Genomic DNA, 12899 nt, shown 5'->3' on the forward strand with positions numbered 1-12899 from the left:
TTTCATTTTCTGTTGCCTTACGATCAAATTGCTACTTGTTCTTTGTCCTATCACTCTCATCTTAAAATCTCCCATTTCTTCGTTTTCCTTTTTTTTTTGTAATATTTCTAAAAATATTGTATTATTGAGAAATTTATATTTCAAGAAATTGAATTTCAGAGTAAAAATGTTTCTGTTTGAGAGTGAGGGTGCATCTTGAATCATTAGTTTAGTAATTATACTGAGATAAGTAGGAGATAAATTTGGATGAGTAGGTCTCATGTGAGACCGTCTCACGGATCTTAATCCGTGAGACGGGTCAACCCTACCCATATTCACAATAAAAAGTAATACTTTTAGCACAAAAATTAATACTTTTTCATTGATGACCCAAATAAGAGATCAGTCTCACAAATATGACCCGTGAGACCGTTTCACACAAGTTTTTGTCAATTTGGATTTCAAATGTTTAAATTATATAATCGATTAAAATACATTCCAGATTACTCAGTTCAAATGCATCATAAAATTATTGGATTTGGATGACTAATAGATTAGAATTCCTCATAATTATATATATCATCAATAAATTAAACAAAATTGACATTGAAATTTTGTGAATAAATGCAGTTTCAAAGTTGTGATTAAATAAATGATAGATTGTTGTGTTTAAAAATCCCTTTTCATACAGCTGGTTTATTTGATTATAATTTAATATTTTTAGAAAATTTATATTTATTTAAATATCAAGTCCCATAATGGGACAAGCCCTTTTGGAATTTTGCAGAGAAAATGAGACGTTATTTTCCATCGGAAAGGAGTTTTCGTGGATGTGTGGGGTTGATGTTGACCTTTACTTATTAAATAATTTTAGAAAGGAGTTTTTGTTGTTGCAATGCTATTGCATGGATGCATCAAATCATTAAATGAAAGACGTAACTTGTTTGGAAGCAAACTTCACCAAGATATTTCCGAAAATGGAGTTTGGAATTTTGAGGAAAAAATGAAGTTAAATTTATTTGGGTCCACCGCTTAAATTTTCCTTCAATTATTTGATCAATGTTTTTTTTCCACACAGAGATTTAATTAATGTCTTGAACTACCTATCATCGCAAATTGTAGTTAATTAATTATGAGATAGCACAACTTAGGTCCTGCAAAAAAGGTTCTAAACATGTTATTCAAGGAAAACAATGGTATAATTTTCTACAAATATATTAGAAGGTGTTATATATTAACTCATGATTTTATGTAATGTATGTTTTTTTTATTGTATGGTAATAATTCGAAAGAACCTTTATGATAATAACTTAAATTGTTTCATTGTCGACTGTGTCTTTCATTTGGTCGCTCTCTCATAACTAACCAAACTCTCATCAACCATGACTCTCGTAACTAACCAATCCTATGGTGTGATAACATTAGTGCAATTGCACTAAGTGCCAATCCTACTCTACATTCTCGTACCAAACATGTGGAACTTGATCTTTACTTTGTCCGTGAAAAAGTTTTGTCCAAAGTCTTGTCTGTGTAACATGTTCAATCTTTGGATCAAGCAGCTGATGTATTGACTAAACCATTGTCTCCTCTTTCATTTCATCGTTACAGAACCAAGCTTCGCGTTGAACTTCTTCCCACACTGCGTTTGCATGGAGAAAGTTCAAGATAACAATAAAAGATCAGCAGCCCAATATGCACATGAGGGAGTTTGATTTAATTTGTCATCTTGTGATATAGTTAGGATAGTTTCAACTGTGTAACAAACTTATTCCAGGTGTCATTAGTTCATTTGTTCTTTGTGTATATATACTCGTAACTGTACTCATCGGTGAATCAATGAAAACAATCATCTTCCTCACTCCAAAACTTGAAGGTGCCAGAGTAAGTAATTCTCATCGGTGAGTTTGATGGAGCTGATCTGGTTGGCAGGTTGTTACTGGAATCAATATGAGAGAGGGCTTCTGCCATTAATGGCTCTGATACCAAGAAAGGAGAAGTTTTGGAGGGAAGAAGATAATTCTTTTCATTGATTCACCGATGAGTACAGTTACAAGTATATATACACAAAAGAACAAATGAACTAATGAAATGCACTGCAGGTTCCTAGCCTAGGTGGCAAGACAAGCCAGCCCACCATATAACATTTGGAATAGGTCTGCCTATTTGCGATCATACACTAAGAACATTGTCCTAAACGTTCATCAAATGGTATATACGGTACGAGTTACATCTAATTTTTCACGTTATCGAATATATTGAAAAATCATATATGACACATTGTATAAATCCTTAGGACATTGCGCTTAGTGAGATCGAACCAACCCATAGATGAGGTGGATATCTTGCCGACGTGAATTTGGATTTGTAAACTTTATTGACGAATCGAAACCGTTGAATTCATTGGACCATTTTCTTATGCAATTTTGTTGTATGGCATTGTTTTGTGGAAAGTGGTTTTCTATTATGATTATAATAAAAAATTTAACAAAAGATAATTGGCTTAGGCCTCATAAATTAAAATAGAGCCGGCCTAATGAAACCCCAATCGATTGGGCCAATAGTCTAAAGAAGCCCGGCCCGATAAAGCGATATCAAGTCCATCTCCAAGTCAATGAACAGTATACTGCACCTGCAGATTCAGACGAACAGTGCATTTGTCGCCTGTTTGACGGCAATACGAGGGCGCCGATGGAACACCATGTCTACGATGACGTGGGTGATGGCCTAACAAAGTCAGGGGCAGTAGCTGCTTGCACCGCGATGGCGGTGTTTTACGTTGCGATTCTCTATTCTCCTACGCTGGTTCTCCGATTACCTCAGCCAACCTCTTTCAAATCCTTTACAGTGCGACGTTTCGTATGCGCAGTAGTTTCCTCAATCGTATCTGTCGTTTTTTGCTCCCTCATTCTCCCGGTGAGCGCCTTGTATCTCTATTCCCTAACTTGTTTTGATAGAAAAACCTATGCAGCTCCACGGTTTCGAGGAATGTGTTGTTAGGGTTCAGAATCTGCGACTATAGTTGATGAATTGCTTCTTGAGTTACCCCTTGAAGTGAAACGGCGGCGGCTTTGGTATACATATGCCTAGTGAACACTCTGCTGCTGTTCTCTTTGCCACAGTTGACCTCGCTTGTCCAAAATTCGTGCATATTAGAGGCAGAAAATGAATATTTTTATACCGATCAATATGCAACGTGTACAAAGTTGGTCAGACATTAGCGACTGAAGAGACCGGAAAATTATGTTATCTGATTCACATCCAGCGTGTAGCTAGTTGGTCGGACATTAGGTAACAAAGGTCTAAAACTAACTTCAAGAAATATATGGAATTTTGCACACCAGTTTCGAACTTTTGACCCCCTGATTGCGAAATCATGTTGAGTAGGAGGTGACGTAATCGATAGTTTGATATTTTGGTAATCATTATGGCAGTTCAGTAGTTCATCACTACGTCTGTTGCCAACTTTGTTTTGCAGAACCATGGGATATTTTTGCTTGAATTATTAAGCTTATTGCCTCCTTTTCTTTTTTAATCAATAGATAAGGAAGTGGGATGCATCAGTTCTACTTGGTGTTTATGGCATCAGGCTGGATCACATTGTGAGTAATTTTATCGAAAAAAAATTGATGTTAGCATAATTCAATATTTTTTGGTACAGTACTATTTAGCAATTTATAATCTTCTATGAATTGCAGATTGAAAAGAGTGAGTGATTACTTAACTGCAATTTATGTATGAAACAGTGGCAAGCTTTGATCTATCCCGTTTCACTGACTTCCTGCATGTACATGGGGACCTTTGTGCGGAATCTTTTTTCGGTACTTGAAGCGAGGAACGAATGTTTGAATATCGGTGAAAATCCATCACTTTTTTGCAAAAAAATTCTTCAAAGGTTCATCAATCAAGCAGTTTCAATGGCCTCCAGTATTTCATCCTGGCGTAACTATTTTGTGGTTAGTGTCCTTGTTTGGCACATTTTCTTTGTATGTATATTAATATTGTATTTATCCACTAACTTGTTATGTTCGGGGTGTCGCGGTTTTTTTTTTATTACATCTAGTAATTTCATATTCATATTTTTCTCTTTCATTTCTTACGTTCTGTATTCCATTAGAGCCTATTAGTAATGTACCCTTGTTGTTTGGCATCCCTACAGATTGGTGAAGTCCTGTGGCCTTTTGACAGATGTGAGTCTTGTGATAAAAAAAATGGACTAATTCATATATATTTAGTCAGTGGCATCTAAAATTTAGTAGGTTGTGCTCATACAATTCAGAGGGTAAATGAGTTTTTGATTTTTAACATTAGTTCCATGGTAATTTATTCCTGCTTATTTTGCTGAACTCTGGAAAGGAGTAAGAGGACATTGTTCTGAGAGCTGAGGTTCATGAATTTAGTGTTATATGTACGTTAAAAGGCATTTCAAGAAGCTTTATGGATCTCTGTGGAGTTATTTAGAGATAAACAGGCAGCATGTGGCTCAAATTACAGTTCTTAAGAACCTCGAATCATATACATTATGAGCTGCTTGAGGATCTGATAGATGATGGCCAAAGCTCTGCTTTGGTCTTCCTTCCCTTATATAGAAGAAAGTTTTACCTCTCGATTTGGCTATGTTAAAACTTTGATACTGTTCCTTGTTCTTCTTTGAATAGGCACCACTGACTGAAGAATTGGTGTTCAGAGCTTGCATGATTCCATTGTTACTTTGTGGAGGGTTCAGCACTTATATTGTCGTATTCCTCTGTCCTACTTTTTTCAGTTTAGGTAAATGTACGAAGTTCGTATCAGTTTATTCTCACACCTTCTTAATAAAAACTTTGGATTTTCCTAAATTAGGACTCAAGGTCTTGTGGAGTAAAGGGGTGCCATGAAGGGAAAATGTCTTCGGTGATAACACTTACTTGTCCTGTTCCCATAACCCCAACGACTTGGCCCAATCTAAATTATGCTTCTATTACTACGAGCTCTTTATCACAATTCACCGTCTTTCTTTCCCTCAAGCACTTGGCTAGCTTATGGAAGTTGGTGGGGGTGGGTGAGTGCTACCGGCATGGTGTAGGTGTTCAGGCTGGCTGTTCATTTATATCCTCCCTCCAGTATTTATCGCATTTGTATACGTTACAAGATTCCAATTATTAGTGTTTGTTGTTTAATACAAAATTAAATAAAAGCAGTGCAATTTTTCTGTTGGCAGCTCATTTAAACCACCTTTTGGAGTTCTATGTCCGTGAGGACTACACCTTTCTCCAAGCTTGTTCAGTTGTAGGTAATTTTGTTGTCTATATGCTTTGATATTGCTGATGCGTAAAATCAAGTACTGGCCTGGCAGAGTGATGAAGGACGAGAGTCACATTGATTTTTGAATTTACATGAAATCGTTATAAGTAGCCAATTGCATTAATGAAAATGCATCTTGTTTCATAATCTTTGGTGAGTTTTCAGCACTAGAGGTATTTGGACGAGTGTTTATATCATCTTTCTGGTCTTCAACTTCGTGATTAAATTTCTATAATGAATAAAGATATATTTTAGTAATCCCAGTTGCTTGTTATCTATATCACATGTTCAGGTTTCCAACTAGGTTACACTGTCATATTTGGGGCATATGCATCCTTTCTTCTTATTCGCACAGGTGAGACATCCGTCCTGAATGAGATTGTGTGGAGTGCAGTACATAAATTCCCATATTTCTTTGAATTACGACATGGCATGATTAATGCATCTTGATATTTACTAATGGCAGGACATTCATCTGCTTCCCTAATTGCTCATATATTTTGCAACTTTATGGGCTTGCCTGCAATGTTTTCACGTAGATCTGGTATGTATCACTCTGGTTGCGAACTTCTATGAAGTAAATTCATGATATTGGTTTACTCGATAACTGAACTGAATTTATGACAAAACTCGATTACAAATGGTACCTGTTTTTGTGATATTGGTCTTACACCTTAAGGTGGCTTTTATCACAAGAAATTTGAAAATTTTTAATTGAGTGCGATCACGATGTATGTTATATATATTTTTTTAGTCTTTGCCAAGTGTTTGTTCCTTATCTATTGTTCATGTCAAATAGCTTGCTTTTTTCCAGGGATGGTAAGTGTGGCATTTGTAGTGGGAATGCTGGGATTCTTGTGGCTACTTTTCCCATTAACGAATCCCCTATTGTATAACAATATAACAGAGAATTGCAAGTGTTGGCAGAGATACTGTAGTTGGAGCTAAGACCAAGTATTTTTGGGCTGTATTGTTTGCAACTTTTGGGGAAAGTTTCTTGTAAAATGTTTAGGTTGAAGTGAAATATTTCCAATAAAAATTCTATTTTTTTATCTCGTACTTTATTAAGTGAAATTAGTTCTTATAAATATCATACATACATGCCGATGTAGAAATTACGTGTTTTGTTTAAAACAATTGAACATGGCATTGAAGTTGCTTAAATTTCATGCCCACGTAAACCTTACGTTACATCGAACATCCTAGCTTGTAGGATCACGACTTAGCTTAGCAGTTTCGAGCTTGCCAAACTCCAGAATCAAATGAATTCTCGGGGAAGGAAACGTATATTTGCTTTATTTTGAAACGGAAGAATACAGTAATTTGGGGCAAAGCGTAAGAGTCACCGGTACGTAAGCCTAAAGTAAGTGGAAGAAATAAAGAGAAGCTCATTTGACCAATATTGATTTAATTATTTGCTCCACCACTACCTGTATGTATATAAGATGACTAATAAATTCACTTCAGTCAACGCCTTTGACTTCTTGCAGTTTTAATTCTCAACGCTTGAATCACTAATCTTAATCCTTAAGTCAGAAGATAGGGAATTGGAAATGGTCAAGAATTAGGACACTTAACTTACTACCAAGTACACACGCCGACTATGATTCAAATCTGAACTCTTTAAATTTAAAACTTCAATAAAATTTGAACATCTTTAAACAAAATTTATGCCGAAAAACCACAATTTCCTTCTCATTAACTGTTCAATTGGATTTCTCTAATTGACAGGTACCGAACGCACTTAATGAAGCAGTCCAAGAGTCCTATATATATGTACAAGAACTCCAACTCTCAACACATACACCAAAAGTCGGAAAATTATAGAAACAAAACACGAGAATTATATCGGAACGACGGTTTTTCATTGCTCAATCTCAGAGCCAACCATGTCTAGAGAAAATTCTTCGTTGGTGGCATTTGCAGAGGGAATTTGGTGGTCTGGTTCGTTGTTGGTTGCATTAATGTTGATATCGAGCAGGTTTGAGTCGAGCGAAGGAGGGGAGCTTTTGGCTCAAGAATCCCCGGAGTACGACGTATTGTTGGGGAGGCCATGCGATGAAATTTACGTCGTTAGAGAAGGGGAGACACTGCAGACTATAAGCGAAAAGTGTGGGGATCCATATATAGTTGAGGAGAACCCGCATATTCATGACCCGGATGATGTGTTCCCGGGTCTGGTTATCAAGATCACGCCTTTAAAAGGTACACCGCTTAAAAGTTAATTACACCAAGTTACACAAGAGAGCTCACTTTTTCGTGAAAGGAAAATTTGATCGGAGGGAGCTTGTGTATTGTATTTCAAATGGATTTGAGTCGAATATGATCTCTTTGTAATCAACCTTCTCTAATTTTAAAGAGATAATTATTACTGGACTAGGGCCTGAGAGGCCCAACTATTTGGGCCGCCTTAGGCGTAGACAAGTAGCATATGAAGTTCAAAAGCTTTGAATGAGAGAAGCAAACAAGCATTCATTTGGTGACCCAGTTAAAAATAAATAAATATGTTTCTATTAATTTTTTATATTTTGTGTGGAGCATATATAACACATATAATGAATGATATAAAGTAATAATCCAAGTTGCCAAAAAACATGTCCATTTTTCATTCCAATTCATCGAAAATTGTGGTATTTGGATCAAATTTCTAGATGATATATGGACAAAAGTCAACTATCCTGTTAATCTAACGTTTGCTCATGTGCAAACTGTACAAATTATTGGTTCTAAATAATGAAAACTTGACCCCCCCAAAAAAAGAGAGATTAATAATGAAACTTTGACATTTCAAAAATCATAAAATTTCCATATATTTGCTTTAATTCCCTTATTTAAATTTTTTTAATCAATTTACAAGATGGCCCCATTTTGAAGATGTCGATGGGATATGGACGGGGGTTTTGTGGACGTGTTTATCAAGATGGCCGCACGCGTACGTGTGGGTTCCCTCAAAACAACTCGACCTCGTGTAAACACAAACTAGACTTACTTGACCAATTCATTCTCATACACTATAAATATGGAATCTTTAGTCTTCATATATATATATATATATATATATATATATATATATATGTATGTATGTATGTACTTTAACCATTATAAATATCTCCTTGCAATTTCGAAGCTATATTTCAAGAACAATAACAAGGAAATCAGAAATCAACTGCTCCATAATTAATTATAAACGGTAAAAACCAGCAAATCTATAACAAATTTTTATTCACTTATTGTGATCTTATTCGTTACACATTTATATATTATCGACCAAGTGCATGTGCAGATCAATGATCATTAAAGTCTTCCATACTGAAATTACCATTAAAAAGTTGACAGCCAGAATGAATCCTTCTTTTGATACCTTTTGGAATTTATCACTCGTGTATATATATATATATACCTAAGTCATCCATGAGTATCCACCAACAAACGTCAAACATAATATATAAATATAAATATATAATTTGATATGCCTAAGTCATCCATGAGTATCCACCAACAAACGTCAAACATAATATATATATATATATATATATATATATATATATATATATATTATATGTTATGTACACGTATTGTTTTGTACCCATGTATGGTGTATGAATTTAACTATTCCCAATTTAATACATAAATTAATCACCTTCCTACTTTCGAATATAATGTGCGACGAATTTCATATATATATATATATGTATGTATGTATATATATATGTATATTATTAATAATAAAATATATTTATAGAGTAAGACATATACACGTATTCCATAAATTAAATAATAAAATATATATTTTATAATTCATCGACCTTCTAAACTTTTTCCACTCCACCAGTTCGGTCAACTAAGTGAGAAACCAAATTTGACCAAACTTGTTAACTTTAGAGCAGCTCCTTGATGTTTTCATATTCATTACTAGAATGAGAAACCATTAAATATTTTATTTTTTCCAAAATAAATTTCTTGTATAACTTAATTATTTAATTCAGTTTGTGTATAATATATACGGTTGTCATGTAAAATGATCCATTTCATCCAACAATCTTTTTTCTTCTTCACAGTTCTACGTACGTACCTAACATTCTCTTTAATGGAGCTCTCTGCTATAATAATCTCCTTCTTCTGCTGCTGCTCTCTCATAACCTCAGGTACGAAATTCGATTTGATTAATTATTTATGATACAAGTTTGATGCATGCTTTTTTCTTTGATGTTGATTTTTTCGTGTGATATAATGTGTGTAGGAGCACAAGGTTCAGCTCACCACCACCACGACGGCGGTGGAGATTATGTCTTCAGACCCACAAAGCTGTTTGTGTTCGGAGACTCGTATGCAGATACAGGTAACGTCAGAAAAGCATTAGCTAGCTCGTGGAAGGTACCCTACGGAATCACTTTCCCGGGGAAGCCCGCCGGCCGGTTTTCCGACGGCCTGATTCTCACTGATTACTTCGGTATGCGAGAAAATAATTGATTAATACGATTATATATTGACTTGCCGTAACAAAGATGTGACATGATAACATTCGTAGCATTATTTGGTGTCATTTTTTCTTTTGCTTTAATTTTCTCTTTTATTAGGATTGGTGGGCTGGTTGTGCACTTTATAACGAAACCCAAAAAAATAATAAATAAAATCTAGCATAAGCATTGGTTGGTGGATAACTTTATTTCAAGTATATACACGAGTAGAATATAAGCTAATTAAATGGAAAATTTAGAATTTTTCAACAAATTAAATGCACACAAAAAATTGTGGTCGTGAAATTAGTGTGAGTTAGCTGAAATTCAAATATTTAATTCTTCCTATATTTTAGAAGTTATGGACGGGCCGGCTTCCAATTTTTTTTAATATTTGAATATATCATAAGTAACAATCTAGCCAGCCAACCTAATTAGACTTCAATTAATTTGTCAGTTGTATATGGTAATGATTAATTATGCGTCTCCCAACCTAATGCATTTAAATGACAATGACTTTTCAGTTTGCATTTAAATGATACTACTTTTCCACATACACCGAATTATCGGGAAAAGCGACTACTAATTAATTAAGCTGGCAGTATGATCCATTATACGTGTAGTAATTTATAATTTTACAGTTTGGTTGAAGTTGCAAGCACTAAACATTCAATTATCATAAATCAAAAATTGAATGTCGGCTAGAAATTAATATAACAGTCATGTACGTACGTAGTTGATTTACGTTTGATTATTTTCAGACATGCACATGCACGTCTAATTCTATTTTTAATAAAAAGATTATATTTGCACAGCGAAATCCTTAGGACTGAAGACTCCAGTAGCCTACGCATGGAGGAAAATCGGGGCCAAAAAGCTGCGGTATGGGATGAACTTCGCGTACGGGGGAAGCGGTGTGTTCGATACGTTGTGGGATTTGCTACCAAACATGACCGCTCAGATCGATTTCTTTGAGAATCTCATGAATGAATCGCTGTACACAAAATGGGATTTGCATTCGTCTGTTGTTCTAGTCTCTCTTGCAGGGAATGATTATGGTGCTTTTCTGCAGAACGGGGGCACTATCCAGGTAAAGTTATTACGCGTCGTTTATAATAATGAGTTGGTTGAGTTTCAGTTCTCAATAATATCTGCTGTCGGGATTATTTTATGTTTGAAAATTTCGACCAACTTTTTGATTTTAGTCTTTCAACTCATCATCAACGCTGGGTTTACATCTCATAACATTGTTTGTTATTTGCACCTACTCAGGGTTTACAAGCCTTTATCCCTCGAGTGGTGAACCAACTAGCTGTGAACCTAAAACGAATTACCGAACTCGGAGCAAGGAAAATAGTGGTGACCGCGTTGCAGCCGTTGGGCTGTCTCCCTCGCGCGACTCAGCTGACTTCGTTCCAACAATGCAACGCTACACAGAACACCGCCGTCCAATTGCACAATCTCTTGTTGCACCAAGCAGTCGCAAAGTTGAATAACGACACTAAACGATCCAACATATTTGTTCTTGATCTCTACGACTCTTTCACGACCGTTCTCTATCAGAAGACCGATTTGAAAGGTTTTAAATTAATCTCATGCACATATTATGTTCTTTATGTATTTATGTTTGAAATTAGATTCTTACATGTCCAATGGATCATCTTATAAAATTTTGTTATTGCAAAGCAGAGAGGTTGAAATTTAAATCTCCATTGAAGCCCTGCTGCGTGGGCACATGCGCAGGATGTTTCTGTGGCAGTGTGGATGAGAAAGGCACGAAATTGTACACAGTTTGCAGCGATCCCAAATCTGCATTCTTCTGGGATTCGTCGCATCCAACTCAGGCCGGATGGCGTGCGGTCTACACAACGTTGAAATCTAGTCTCGAACAATTTATTTAAGTTTTGCAATTATGCATGATTTATATTTATATACGTTCAAATTATTTTTTCTAATATTAATTCATGGTTGTGAATTGATTCAAATAACTACCAGCTTGTTCAAATCAAAGTTTGAATAATAAGAATGCTAAACTCGAATTACGATCTAAAAGATATTATTCTATCCTCAATATCAAATCGAACATAAAAAACCGGGAAGAAAGGGCGGCGTTGGTAGCAGCGGTGGAGCGGAGGAAGAAAAGAGAAAGATCCAAAACATTTAGTTATATATGGTGATGATGCGAGAGAGTGAAGCTATTTCCCTCACTTCTCTCTAATTGTAACCGAGTAAATATCTTTGAATTTTAATGAAGAGATAGATATAGGCTTTATTGGACTTTAATCCACGTCCTGTGAGACGAAAGGAACGGAAATTAAGGAAACTGAGCCCATGTAAAGTAAAATTCCAGTGAAAAAAAAAGACAGAAATAAAAAAAAATACAGATTTGTCGACCTTGAATTGATGGACAATGGATAAACAAAATATAAGTTAAACGAGTCTACGACCAATAATATTATAATATTTACTATTGCAAACTAGTCTACTATTTATTCTGTAAAACATACACGACACGTTCCTCCCTCCACAAAACATACTCCGATCCAAATGACATTGCACCTCTATCTACCAGGAAATAAAATACATCGGAAGTATAGAATTAAAGCATCGAAATGAAATCTGAGAGACTGTCCTAGCCCGAGAATCAACCCATTGTTTATCCTAGATATCTGTCTCTTTCGACAGTTACAACAAGACAAGGGATATAAATTTATAAAATGGTAATCACTCACTAAATTAGCTAGGCCGGTAGAGAAGTTTAATAAGATGAGATTTGGGTACTTATCGGGTCAGATTTGTGTCAAAAATTATTCGGATTTAGTCTGGTCGTACAGCTCGGGTTGGATTTATTTAAGCCGGATCGTGGTATCAAATAAACTGTTGGTGTTTAAGGGGAAAAACAATTATTTGGTTCACGAATAAGATGCGGCATCAATGATGTTTTCTCCATATATATATATATATATATATATATATATGTCGGTATAAATCAACGTAAAGTTATAGTCAAGTGTAGCATACACACCAATATAAATTCACACCAATTTGACCAATAAATATTATATAAATTTGAATATCATTTGGGACGATACGAGGAGTCATGATCGTTAATCTAATGCAATGTTCATTCGCGTTTTCCAGAATTCGAACTTTAAAAAGTAATGGACCGAAGAGATCCACAAA

At 35.2% G+C, this 12899-nt stretch overlaps 3 protein-coding genes across 3 annotated transcripts; all 3 read left to right on the forward strand.

The window, feature by feature from the left end:
- Nucleotides 1-2540: 2540 nt before the first annotated feature.
- On the forward strand, nt 2541-6327 carry LOC140825534 (CAAX prenyl protease 2-like). The gene is made up of 8 exons (XM_073187375.1): nt 2541-2892; nt 3519-3578; nt 3723-3932; nt 4635-4746; nt 5177-5248; nt 5552-5614; nt 5726-5803; nt 6074-6327. Exons 1-8 carry the CDS (start codon nt 2668-2670, stop codon nt 6205-6207), a joined length of 954 nt encoding a protein of 317 aa, XP_073043476.1. The 5' UTR covers nt 2541-2667; the 3' UTR covers nt 6208-6327.
- A 613-nt stretch (nt 6328-6940) lies between these two features.
- On the forward strand, nt 6941-7724 carry LOC140825535 (uncharacterized). The gene has a single exon (XM_073187376.1). It carries the CDS (start codon nt 7149-7151, stop codon nt 7482-7484), a length of 336 nt encoding a protein of 111 aa, XP_073043477.1. The 5' UTR covers nt 6941-7148; the 3' UTR covers nt 7485-7724.
- Nucleotides 7725-9157: 1433 nt separating this feature from the next.
- Nucleotides 9158-11734, forward strand: LOC140828046 (GDSL esterase/lipase At5g03610-like). The gene is made up of 5 exons (XM_073191016.1): nt 9158-9404; nt 9500-9709; nt 10532-10806; nt 10989-11295; nt 11406-11734. Exons 1-5 carry the CDS (start codon nt 9278-9280, stop codon nt 11615-11617), a joined length of 1131 nt encoding a protein of 376 aa, XP_073047117.1. The 5' UTR covers nt 9158-9277; the 3' UTR covers nt 11618-11734.
- The last annotated feature ends 1165 nt before the right edge of the window (nt 11735-12899 follow it).

Source organism: Primulina eburnea, chromosome 3 (genome assembly GCF_022965805.1).
Source record: "Primulina eburnea isolate SZY01 chromosome 3, ASM2296580v1, whole genome shotgun sequence".
Lineage (NCBI taxonomy): Eukaryota > Viridiplantae > Streptophyta > Magnoliopsida > Lamiales > Gesneriaceae > Primulina > Primulina eburnea.

What these genes read in the sequence shown, in the direction of transcription:
- LOC140825534 (XM_073187375.1), top strand. Translation starts at nt 2,668, where the DNA reads ATGGAACACCATGTCTACGATGACGTGGGTGATGGCCTAACAAAGTCA. An exon ending in TTTGCTCCCTCATTCTCCCG is followed by an intron (nt 2,893 to 3,518) that starts GTGAGCGCCTTG and finishes TTTAATCAATAG; the next exon opens with ATAAGGAAGTGGGATGCATC. An exon ending in CCAAGCTTGTTCAGTTGTAG is followed by an intron (nt 5,249 to 5,551) that starts GTAATTTTGTTG and finishes TCACATGTTCAG; the next exon opens with GTTTCCAACTAGGTTACACT.
- LOC140825535 (XM_073187376.1), top strand. Translation starts at nt 7,149, where the DNA reads ATGTCTAGAGAAAATTCTTCGTTGGTGGCATTTGCAGAGGGAATTTGG.
- LOC140828046 (XM_073191016.1), top strand. Translation starts at nt 9,278, where the DNA reads ATGATCCATTTCATCCAACAATCTTTTTTCTTCTTCACAGTTCTACGT. An exon ending in GATTCTCACTGATTACTTCG is followed by an intron (nt 9,710 to 10,531) that starts GTATGCGAGAAA and finishes ATATTTGCACAG; the next exon opens with CGAAATCCTTAGGACTGAAG. An exon ending in AGAACGGGGGCACTATCCAG is followed by an intron (nt 10,807 to 10,988) that starts GTAAAGTTATTA and finishes GCACCTACTCAG; the next exon opens with GGTTTACAAGCCTTTATCCC.